The sequence below is a fragment of the Lepus europaeus genome, chromosome 9 (assembly GCF_033115175.1).
Source record: "Lepus europaeus isolate LE1 chromosome 9, mLepTim1.pri, whole genome shotgun sequence".
Classification (NCBI taxonomy): Eukaryota; Metazoa; Chordata; class Mammalia; order Lagomorpha; family Leporidae; genus Lepus; species Lepus europaeus.
In genome coordinates this window covers 43,380,034-43,391,782 of record NC_084835.1, presented here as the reverse complement: position 1 = coordinate 43,391,782, position 11,749 = coordinate 43,380,034, and the positions used below count along the sequence as shown (strand labels likewise).

Genomic DNA, 11,749 nt, shown 5'->3' with positions numbered 1-11,749 from the left:
CAGTACTCTGTTTTCTGTTTCACCCTGAGTCACTTAGCGTGAAATCAGATGGGCAAAACGAGAAATAAGGACGAGAGAAGGGAAGGGCTGTTCTGTGTTTTCACTTCTCTATTTTTGTTCTCCACCTCTATTCCTTCTGTGACAAAATTATCGAACTGCTATGCCATTCTAAAAAAACTAACACAGAAGGCGCACAGGTCACTTAAAGCCAACCATTGCTTGTGGTGAACTGATGGTTCTGCACCCTGTATTTTCTGAGCAGAAGCAAGACTTCACTCCAAAGCAGCTTTCTCAGTTTTATCCCCGTATTTGGTGACAATTTTCATTAAGGGAGCCCGGTATCGTAGTAGACAAGGTAATGGTTTGTTTGCCAGCCTCAGCAACCGGCAAGAGATGTAGTAGTTGTAAATACTTCTTTTCTAAGGCCTGAAAGGGTCGTCTGCGTTTCAGTTATGGGGCTGGTTGGTGCAGTAAACCTCCTCTTCTCTCAGATGCCTGAGCCAAAAGGACAGCCGTCCCTTGGAATCCATGGAGGGTTGATTCTAGAATCCCCTGGAGAGCCAAGGCTGCGGATACTCATGTCCTTTATAGAGAGTGGTGCAGTATTGATGTAGAACCTGCTCATATTCTCCTGTATATTTTACATCGCCTCTGGATTGCTTACGACACCTAATGCAATATTGTTTAGGGAATAATGACAAGAAAATGGTCATGTTCAGCAGAGATAACTTTTTCAAAACTATTTTTTAAACTATTTTTTAAAAAACTATTTAAACTATTAAACAAATCATGGTTTGTTGAATCTATAGATGCAGGGACTGTATTTTGGTTAATTTCATAGTGTGTTAGGCAGAATGTGGAAATGACCATGTCTAAGGTGACAGAATGTCACAACTTGGAAGTGGTACTGTTTTAACAAAGATCCAATATTCATAAATTTTACCAGATCGCCGATTTTCAGAAAACTGGAAAGCACTAAGATATACTCGATACAAAGTCTGTAAGAGGTAAGTTAACATTCCTGGTTGATTCAGAAGGCAGTCAAGAAACTGACTCCAGTGAAATGCTTTCTGCTGCTGGTGCTTAGGAAAGCTCGGTGACTGAACTGAGCTACTGCCAAGACAGATTCTAGGTGCTGCTAAAATGTGAAAATATTCCCGCGTTCTCACACTTTCTTGGCTCTGGAAACATGTGAGGGTTTAAAGTCAGAGAAAGCAAAATTAAATTAAGAGTCCTAGTTCCTCCCTCTCTGGCAGGTGACTTTGGGAAAATTTCTTCACCCCCTGCCCCACAAGCTTGAATTTCTTCACGATAAAGTGTGGATAATAGGCCATCTGCCACATAGGTCAGGATTAATGAAAGACTGGATGGGAAGTGTTCAGTGTTAGTAAAGTGGCACAGTCTTATCTGTGGCGCGATCTACGCCCGTGGACACCATCCTTGGCTCTAGCCCCAGCTGCCATTGCTAGAAGTCAGGTGACCAAATAGCTCAACCATCTCTCTCTCCCTCCCTCCCTCTCCCTCCCCCTCTCCCTCTCCCTCTCCCTCTCCCCCTTCCCTACTGTCAGATTTCCCCTGTCAATAAACCCTTTCCCTTAACGCCCGTGTTTGGTGTGTTAGATATTTCGGTTCTTATTAATAATAGGACTGCCCATAATAATTTTTTAAATGATTTCTGTGCTTTTACAATGTCGTCCACTGACTTTTCTCTATTTTGTGGCAGTGTTGTTGTGGTGGTTTGCCAGGGGAAGATATAGACAGGGGGAGAAACAGTTGAGCATGTTCAGGACATTGCCAACTGACACTGTAAGTCCTTTCAGGGCTCTGTGAAAGCACTGTGGGGTCAAAAACAGGGGAGAACGAGGCAGCCCCTCCTCGCCTGCAGGGATCCTGCAGTGCAGCAGAAAGAGTGCCAAGGCGAGATGTGCCAGGCCTTGGTGTTCAGTTACAGGAAGTTGGAGGGTGTGGAGGAATTTCCTGGGGCTCGAGAGTCTCCCCAAGCCACACTGTGAGCAAGCTGAGAAAATGATCTGGTCTAGATGAGCGGAGCGTGGGAGGGTCCCACACCTGCGACCCAGAACTCTCAGCTTCCAGCTGCTCTGAACTGCATCACCAAAGCTGTCCGGTGACAAGGCGACAACTCATCGATCCCAGACCCTCGATTTGCTCAGTGCATTTGTATTTATTTGTTGAAACCTCTAAGGAGGTTTCAAAACTAAACAAAAACAGGGCAGGCATGCTGGTGCAGTGGATCAAGCCACTGCTTGTGATGACAGCATCCCATATCAGAGTGCCCTGTCTCATGACTTTGGCGATAACTGAGGTGTCCATAGCTTTTCCCCAGAGGAGGTGGCTATGATGCTTTCTGCCACTAATAGAATACTATTTTGATTTGACACTTTGAGATGTGATGATTTTTCTTTTTTCTTTCTTTTTTTTTTTTTTTTCTTACAGGCAGAGTGGACAGTGACAGAGAAACAGAGAGAAAGGTCTTCCTTTTACCCTCCAATGGCCGCTGCAGCCGGCGCGCTATGGCCGGCACATCGCGCTGATCCGAAGGCAGGAGCCAGGTACTTATCCTGGTCTCCCATGGGGTGCAGGGCCCAAGCACCTGGGCCATCCTCCACTGCACTCCTGGGCCATAGCAGAGAGCTGGCCTGGAAGAGGGGCAACCGGGACAGAATCCGGCGCCCCGACCAGGACTAGAACATGGTGTGCCGGCGCCGCAGGTGGAGGATTAGCCTATTGAGCCGCTGAAGCGTCCCTGTGGGAGGGGCAGTCTCTAGAAGATCATTTTGATAGGCAAGGATTTCACCTCCATGGAGCTGTCTGGGCAAGGAGAAGCGATTTCTGAGCTGATACAGAAACATGTGATCCAGAAAGGGGCTGGTGTCTCCTGCTGTGGGCTGTTGACTCTACTGCCGCACTCACTGCCTGGCACTGACTCAGCTCAGTGAAAGCCATTGATGAACCCAGCTGGGGGATGATAAGGACAAGTCTTCCTTAAGGTTCAGCAGAGAAGACCACAAAGAACAGATTAAACATCACACATTAGTAACAGCAGCTACGCATGCTGAGTACCCATTAGACAAAAAATACTTCTCCATTTCAGTGGTTCTTAAACTTTAAGACTTCAGAATCATCCAGGACTGGATTAGATTTACATCAAATTCCCAAGTAATGTTGATCAGGCCTTGTGTTTTGAGAACCACTTTGCTTAGTTCTCAGCCTTAAAAGGCCAAGCATTTTTAAAAATGACTGCTTTAAAAGAAAGAGCCCAAGGTCCTATAGTTAATTACTGAGAAGTAAGGACTTTAATTTAGTTCTTTCTGACTTCAAATCCACTCGTGTCCTTCTCCAAAGAAGGATATGTCTGTGTGTTTGAATATATTTCTCTACCCCAGCATTCAGATTCGCCTATACATGTATACACACTTCTGACACTGGAAGAAAGCAGTTAAAATTTTATCACATGTATCTTTAGGTGATGGGGTTATGAGTGTTCTAAGTCAGTTTTTAATTTTTCTGCTCTCTAAGTATTTTTCTTCTATCTAAATACATACATTTATCTGATGTCCTCAAAGTTTTTCAGTGTAGTTCCATTTTTGCTGAACTTATCTGACAGAATGAAGTGACACTAAAATATTGATTTTTTTCAAAAAGTAAAAAATAACAAAATTCTATCCTACCCCTATGAACAGATTTAGATAAATCTGTTCTTTTTTAAGAGGCAGAGAGAGAGAGGTCTTCCATCTGTTGGTTCTTTCCCCAGATGGCTGCAACAGTTGAAGCTATGCTGATAAGAAGCCAGGAGCCAGGAGCTTCTTCCGGGTCTCCCACGCAGGTGCAGGGGCCCAAGCACTTGGGCCATCTTCTACTGCTTTCCCAGACCACAGCAGAGAGCATGATCGAAAGTGGGGCAGCCGGGACTCAAACCGGCGACCATATGGGATGCCGGCACTGCAGGCGGCGGCTTTACCTGCTACGCCACAGCTTCGGCCCCTTTAAATCTGTTCTTACAGCGTGGACCTACACAGGCAAAGATTTTTGGGACGGTTCTTTGCTCCAGAGGCAAGCTCTAGCATACTGGAGTTAGCCTTCCAGGCATTTTTTCATTGAATATACCAACATTATATGTAATTCTTTATCAGCATATACATTGTATAAAAGCATAATGCTTTCCGTCCACATTTCACTCTGCATGACAACATTACACAGGGCGTCAGAGTTATCTAACGAGGGGTAGCTAATTAAGATCCTAATTGCAGCGAGACGCTTGCTTTCAAGCCCAGGGGCGCTAAGGTCCAGCCGACCCCTCCCCATCCTGCAAGCCCCGCCCCTCCCACAAGTCCCGCCCCTTCCCGCCGACTCCGCCCGCCGAGAGGGCACCTGGGAAGAGGCGGAGAACAATATGGCGGATGGCGAGGAGCCGTAAGTACCGGGGCTCTGCCGGCGCGCCGGGCTGGGCTGGGTTGTGAGAGAGCGCGGCGGAGGGCGGTCGCCGCCCCCACCCGGGGTCCCCTCCACCCCCCACCCCGTCCCCTCGCCCCCCATCCTCTCGCGGCGCCCAATGTGTAGCGTGATGCTGACCCTTCTTTTATTCTCTCTTTCTTTTAGGGAGAAGAAAAGAAGGAGAATAGAGGAGCTGCTGGCTGAGAAGTTAGTGCTGCCGGGAGGCCGGGGCCCTCTCCGGGGACCCCCGCCTCCCCTTACCCCAGGCCTAGGGGACCAGCCGCAGCGGGCCCATGGGGCTGGGAGGGGGGCACCCGGAGCTCAGGCCGCGCGGCCTCTTCCCCTGACCCCGGTCCCGCAGCAGCCCCGGGGGCCCCCGAGGGCCGCTCCAGATTTGTGCCCCGGCGGGCGTCGGGGCCGGGGTGCACCTGCAGGGCCTTCAGGGGCCGCCGGGGCGTCTGACTTAAAGGTTTTGCGGAAGGACCGTTGTGCCCCCCTCTTCCTCCATCCCAAATTGTCAGATCCTTGAGCTTGTGAAAAGGGAATCCAACTTACACACACACACCTAACGGACACGGGGCAGTTTTGTTTTTGCCTTTCGTAAACACTAAAACAATAGTGCTCATTGCACACTGTGTGTGAAAACTGTGTTTCAGGTACTGTACTAAGCACGTCAACCATTTCTGCGAAATAATTGACTCTTAAAGGAGGGTGTTGACACCAACAGCTTATTTTTTTCCTCACTTACCATACACCCCGTGTCTTACCAGATGATCAGTTTGTGCTGGTGGGACAGATTTACACAGTGTTTTCGGACTGAGCCAGTGCACATAATTTCTCTCCTCCCTACATGGGAGTGGAAAATACTCTCGCAGTGGGTGTGGTGAGTTTGTAATTTCTCTGCCAATTCCTGGTGCTTCCTGAGGTCTCTTCCCCCAGAACTTGAATTTCAACTGCTTAGAGTCCTGGAATGACAAACTTTCCTCACCTTTGATTTCCCTTCCACTTTTGCACAAAGTGCACGACATGCCCCATCCTTTATTAAGTCCTCTGTGTTAATATCGCTTTATCCTCCTGGCACTAAGAAGTTGCTCCCAATAGCCTGCAGTTGAGGTTTATGGCTGTTCAGTAATCTGCTCAAGGTCATGGTGCTGTTAGTTGTGGAACCAAATCCGACTGCGCATCAAGACCTATGGTCTTTATTACTACGCAGTACTTCTGGGTATTACCAACATACTTGAAAGTAGAAAATTAAAAAATAACCACAACCAGACATGAATCTTGGCACTGATAAGGCAGTTTGTGCACTTTGGTAGAGAAGTCCCACTTTATGTAGTTGTATATCCTGAAAGGTTTCTAGGTGTGATGACAAGCTGAGTGTTTTTTTTTTTTTTTTTTTTTTTTTTTTTACTGTAGTGGCAACAGAAACCACCTCACAGGACTCAGTTGTTTTTGAAAATTTGGACCCCTGTTTCTGAGAAAACCGTGTCAAAGCTCCTGTCATCAGAAATGATCTTTAAATAAATAGAAAATAAAGAACACATGGGTGGTGGTAGATTTGAAGCCTCAGTTCTTAGAGTGTCCCTTTTGTTGTTTTCCCATGCGTATGACATTGCCAGATCAGCTGACTTGAAAGAACATACTGGGGAAGGCTGCTGTGGTCTTGTGTAAATACCACATATAGACAAGTCCATTTCTTACCCATAGACCAACATCCCAAGTTTGACCTTGGATTATTTGAGGAACAGGTAGACTGATTTTTTGTCAGGTGGATGAAATGAAAAAAATAGAAGCAATCACAGGCAGTTCTTAAGTGAACCATATAATAGACAAGTGATAGGAAAGCATAGACATGACCACATTGAGCATTCCCTTTCTGTTTGAGCAGGTCTTTTCATTTGGGGAAACCATAATAACTGTAGGTGTGGCTTTTTTCCGGACTGATTTTTGCAGCTGAATTTACTGTGTTCTGTGCAGAATGGCTGTTGATGGTGGGTGTGGGGACACTGGAGACTGGGAAGGTCGCTGGAACCATGTAAAGAAGTTCCTCGAGCGATCTGGACCCTTCACACACCCTGATTTCGAACCGAGCACTGAAGTGAGAAACGTTTATTTTTAAATAACTGCTCTAATAGTTTTATGTTTCAAACATAGTAAAATGCTTCCTTTTTTAATTTGCTCTTATGAAAACTAATTTTCTTATAAAACGTAGTATCTTGAAATACTCACTTGTATATTTACAATCTACTTGAGTGAATAATATTTGATTAATTTTCACATTTCTCACGTAATATAAGTTGAAAGAGTTCAAGAGGAAAGTAACTTCATAACTTTTAAAAATTCTGTTATACTTAAAACTCCAGTTCAAAATGATTTGAGACAAATTCCTCTTCAGTAGCCCTGCTATAAGATAAAAGTATAGATATGCTTATTTAAATTTTGGAATTTAGTTGGATTATCTTAGAATTGAATATATTTAGTTGCATGTCAAAAATTATATGAGTGCTAACAGTGGCATAGAATTTTTGACTGATAATGTCTGACTTAAAATGTTCAATTAGATACCTGTTTTTTATTAGGTATAGGAAAGTAAGAAAAGTATTTTTACAGTAAGTACTTGTGTCCTTTTGTAGCTTTTTTTTTTTTAAGAGATACTGTTTTGAAAGAGAAATATTGTAGTACTCAATGTTAAATCTTCTGAGTTTGGCACAGTGTCTTACCTGAGTAACTTTTTTCCTTTAATATAATATAGAACTGACAGTATTAATTCTGCTTTTTTTTAGCTGATATACCTTATTTTCTTTGGTTTCTGATACTTTTTGCTTGATAATTTAAAATGACCATTTCTGTTAAATAAATGTTTCAAATTGTATTTCTGAAGACATGCAGTTTTCTCAGTTTTTCTTCCTATCATGTTTTATAAGTTTACCTTGCTATTATCGTTCTTACCTTATTTATTTATTTATTTATTTATTTTTGACAGGCAGAGTGGACAGAGAGAGAAATAGAGAGAAAGGTCTTCCTTTTTGCCGTTGGTTCACCCTCCAATGGCCGCCGCGGTTGGCGCGCTGCGGCCGACGCACCACGCTGATCCGATGGCAGGAGCCAGGTGCTTCTCCTGGTCTCCCATGGGGTGCAGAGCCCAAGCACTTGGGCCATCCTCCACTGCACTCCCTGGCCACAGCAGAGAGCTGGCCTGGAAGAGGGGCAACCGGGACAGGATCGGTGCCCCGACCGGGACTAGAACCCGGTGTGCTGGCACCGCAAGGCAGAGGATTAGCCTAGTGAGCCGCGGCGCCGACTTCTTACCTTATTTTTTTAGACTTTTGAACACCTACATGCTTGATCCTGGATTTTTAAGATTTTTAGACTTTGTGCTTTTTAAGGAGTCAGTTAACTCAATTTGAGGCTTTCCATTCCCTTTCAAAAATTAAGGAAAACAAGCGAGGATAGTTTTTCTTGTTGTCTATAGATGTTTAATTTCAGACAATAAAAGTCGATTTAAAAACAAATTCTCTGAAATCATTAAAGTTTTAGAGTTTCTGGTTGTATATAATTCATAGATTTGAAATGGTCTGTAAAATATAAAAGGAAATAAAAGGATGCTCTTTATCCTTAGTTGCATTTTTGGTGGAAACGTTGAAAATTTTCTTATGACTTGTTGTTTGTTGATGGTATTTATGATTATCAGCAGATTTTAATGTGACTTTTTGTTCTTTACAGTCTCTCCAGTTTTTGTTAGATACATGTAAAGTGCTAGTCATTGGAGCTGGCGGCTTAGGATGTGAGCTCCTCAAAAATCTGGTAATATACATGTATATATAAAATGTCTCTCCCCTCCCCCTTTGTGATAAGTAAAGCAGTTTTTTTTTTTTATACTAGGAAATATCTTTTTTTCTTTAAAAAAAAAACAATTTATTTCAGAATAGGTTTAAATTTATGACAGGAATTGTGAACTGGTAGAGTTCGCACATACTCTATACGCCAGCTTCCTTTATTGTTAATATATTAGTATATTTGTCAGAATCTGTATACCATGCCCAGCTTCCCATTATTAATACCTCATATCAGTAAGCTATATTTATTACAGTCTATACCCAGCATCCCTTAATATCTTGTATTAGTGTGATATATTTGTCACAATTAATGAACCATACCTAGCACTAGGAAATTTCTTTATTGTGTTTTCTTTTAAGATTTATTTTATTTATTTGAGAGGCAGAGTTATAGACAGAGAGAGGTTTTCAATCCACTGGTTCACTCCCCAAATGGCCGCAATGGCTGGAGCTGGGCCAACCCGAAGCCAAAAGCTGGGAGCTTCATCCAGGTCTCCCACATGGGTGCAGGTGCCCAAGGACTTGGGCCATCTTCTGCTGCCCTCCCAAGCACATTAGCGGGGAGCTGGATCAGAAGTAGAGCAGCCAGGACTCGAACAGGTGCCCACATGGGATGCAGGCAGAGGCTTAACCTACTGTGCCACAGCACTGGCCCCTATTGTGATTGTTAGCCTTTTCTTTCCTTTTTTTTTTTTTTTTTTTTTTTTTTTAATTTAAAGATTTATTTCTTTGAAAGGTAGAGTTACAGAGGGGTAGAGGCAGAGAAAGAGAGATCTATCTGCTGGTTCACTCCCCAGATGGCTGCAGTGGGTAGAGCTGAGCTGATCAGGAGCCAGGAGTTTCTTTTGTGTCTCCCGTGTGGGTGCAGGGGCCAAGGAGTTGGCCATCCTCTGCTGCTTTCATAGGCCATAGCAGAGAGCTCTATTGGAAATGGAGCAGCCAGTGCCCATGTGGGATGCTGGCACTGCAGGTGGCAGCTTCATCTGCTATGCCACAGTGCCAGCCCTGATTGCTAACCTTTTCTTTGGAGCTTTTGTTAGATAAGTTTAACAGGTCAGATTCTATATGGTAATTTAAGTGATAATATGACTTTGAAACTTTTTAGACTCTAAAGTTCTTGGTTCTATAAAGTCATTTATAAATTTATGTTCATTTACTTCTCTGCTGTTTATTGAGCAAATTTTGGTACTTTCTTGCAAAGTGCTCATTAATTTCAGTGAAATAAATAAGAAAACAGATAATTCAGATTTTATTGTGTGGTTTCAAATAATTTAGTATTTTTCTTGCTTCTCCAAATAACCCAGATAGGTGGGTAGGACGTTCATTGTCTTGTTTTACCTATACATAGGTTATGTTGAGGTTAAAGATGTTAAATGATTTGCCTGAGCATTTTGGATTGTAGTTATGTGCCTGCACTCTAATCTGGGTCATCAGTCTTTAGTTAAGTGTTCTTTTTCACTAAGACATTAGCTCATTATTTGACTTAATGAGATGGTAACTTTTTTTTTTTTTTTTGCCAGGCAGAGTTAGAGAGCAGAGAGAGAGTTATAGACAGTGAGAGAGATACAGAGAGAAAGGTCTTCCTTCCATTGGTTCACTCCCCTAATGGCCGCTATGGCCAGCACTGCGCCGATCTGAAGCCAGGAGCCGGGTACTTCCTCCCAGTCTCCCATGTGGGTACAGGGACCCAAGCACTTGGGCCATCCTCTGCTGCCCTCCCAGGCCACAGCAGAGAGCTGGACTGGAAGAGGAGCAACCGGGACAGAATCTGGCGCCCCAACTGGGACTAGAACCCAGGGTGCCTGTGCGACAGGTGGAGGATTAGCCTAGTGAGCTACGGCACTAGCCCGAGATGGTAACTTTTGGTGACCATATGGTGGTAGATACATAAAACTTGGGAAAGCTAAGATTTAAAAAAATTATTTATTGTTGATTTCTCTTGGAAAGGTAGAAAGAGAAATGTCTTCTACCTGCTGGTTCATTCCCACAGATGCCCACAACAACCAAGGCTAGGTCAGGCTAAGATCAGGAGCCAGAAACTCAGTCTCAGTCTCTGACATGGGTGGCAGATATCCAGGTACTTGAGCCATTACCTGCTCCCTAACAGAGTGTATATTAGCAGGAAGCTAGAATTGGAAGCAGAGCTGGAACCCAAATCCAGGCACTTTGATATCAGTTGTGAGTGTTCCAAGTAGTGTTTTAATTGCTGCACCAGATGCCTGGCTGGAAAGCTAAGCTTGTGGTGAAGCTATTACTATATACTGTTCGGGAAACTAATTTTTAAATTTAATTAATTGATTGAATTGACTTCTGGCAATCATAAAGTACCTTCTTGTAATTTTTTTATCAGTTAACAAAAATGAGTGGGAGAATTTGTTTAGAGCTGTTATATGCCTAGCTTCTCATTGCTTTGTAGAAAACTAGAAATGTTGCAGTGGATTCCTTAGAAAATGAAGCAGATAGAAAACCTCGATAGCCAGCCAAAGGAGTTAAGTTTAAGTATAAACACAGCCACATTAATTTTGATAGGTGACACTAATGTTACACCTCTGGAGATGGAAAAACTTAAGTGTTAGGCTGGGTTCTTTAGGGGTTGTGGATCATCAAAGTCTGTCCTTAGTGAAACTGAGGTTTCACTGGGGAGACAAGTTTCACAAGTAGCAGTGTGTTTGTGGTTGATTGCCAGAATGACAGTACCTTATCATACCTAAGTACTCTAGCAGTGTGAGAACCAGAGACTTCTGGATGGGAAGGGTTTGTAGAGGATACAGTGTGTTTCGTTGTTGTTGTTGTTAGGTGTTAGGTATATACAGGTCCTGTAAAGCTTAACTTTTTCTATTTTGAAGCCATTATTTGCAAATGGGAAATGTATTAATTTTAAATATAAAGGAGTTGAAGAATTAGATCTGAAGGTTAGTCATCAAGCAACTTTAAGGAGTGGCCCTGTTACTTATGTGCATTATAATAACCTTTTTTTTTTTTTAATTTTTATTTTTTTGACAGGCAGAGTGGATAGTGAGAGAGAGACAGAGAGAAAGGTCTTCCTTTTTGCCGTTGGTTCACCCTCCAGTGGCCGCTGCGGCCAGCGCATCGTGCTGATCCGAAGCCAGGAGCCAGGCACTTCTCCTGGTCTCCCATGCGGGGGCAGGGCCCAAGGACCTGGGCCATCCTCCACTGCCTTCCCAGGCCATAGCAGAGAGCTGGCCTGGAAGAGGGGCAACCGGGATAGAATCCGGCGCCCCAACCGGGACTAGAACCCGGTGTGCCAGCGCCGCAAGGCAGAGGATTAGCCTGTTAAGCCACGGTGCTGGCCTATAATAACCTTTAACATCAAAGAAGAAAAACTAAGAACTTTCAGCTTTACTAATTACATTGCTTATTTTAGATATAAACACCCAGGAGTTATACATGAGTTTTTTAATTGATTGTAAGCCCTCCAAAGGTTCATTCTAGAAGTTAAC

At 43.6% G+C, this 11,749-nt stretch overlaps 1 protein-coding gene across 3 annotated transcripts in view; it reads left to right on the top strand.

The window, feature by feature from the left end:
* The first annotated feature begins 4,357 nt into the window (after window positions 1-4,357).
* The window catches only part of UBA3 (ubiquitin like modifier activating enzyme 3), a 39,753-nt gene continuing 32,361 nt past the window's right edge, over window positions 4,358-11,749 (top strand). For 2 of the 3 annotated variants that reach the window (XM_062201243.1, XM_062201242.1), the window contains exons 1-4: window positions 4,365-4,431; window positions 4,618-4,659; window positions 6,430-6,550; window positions 8,176-8,256. In XM_062201243.1, the coding sequence (XP_062057227.1) occupies window positions 4,412-4,431; window positions 4,618-4,659; window positions 6,430-6,550; window positions 8,176-8,256 (264 nt within the window). In that variant the 5' untranslated portion in view covers window positions 4,365-4,411. Of the gene's footprint in view, window positions 4,432-4,617; window positions 4,660-6,429; window positions 6,551-8,175; window positions 8,257-11,749 lie in introns of all 3 variants that reach the window. The other variant, XM_062201244.1, reaches the window with a different exon arrangement.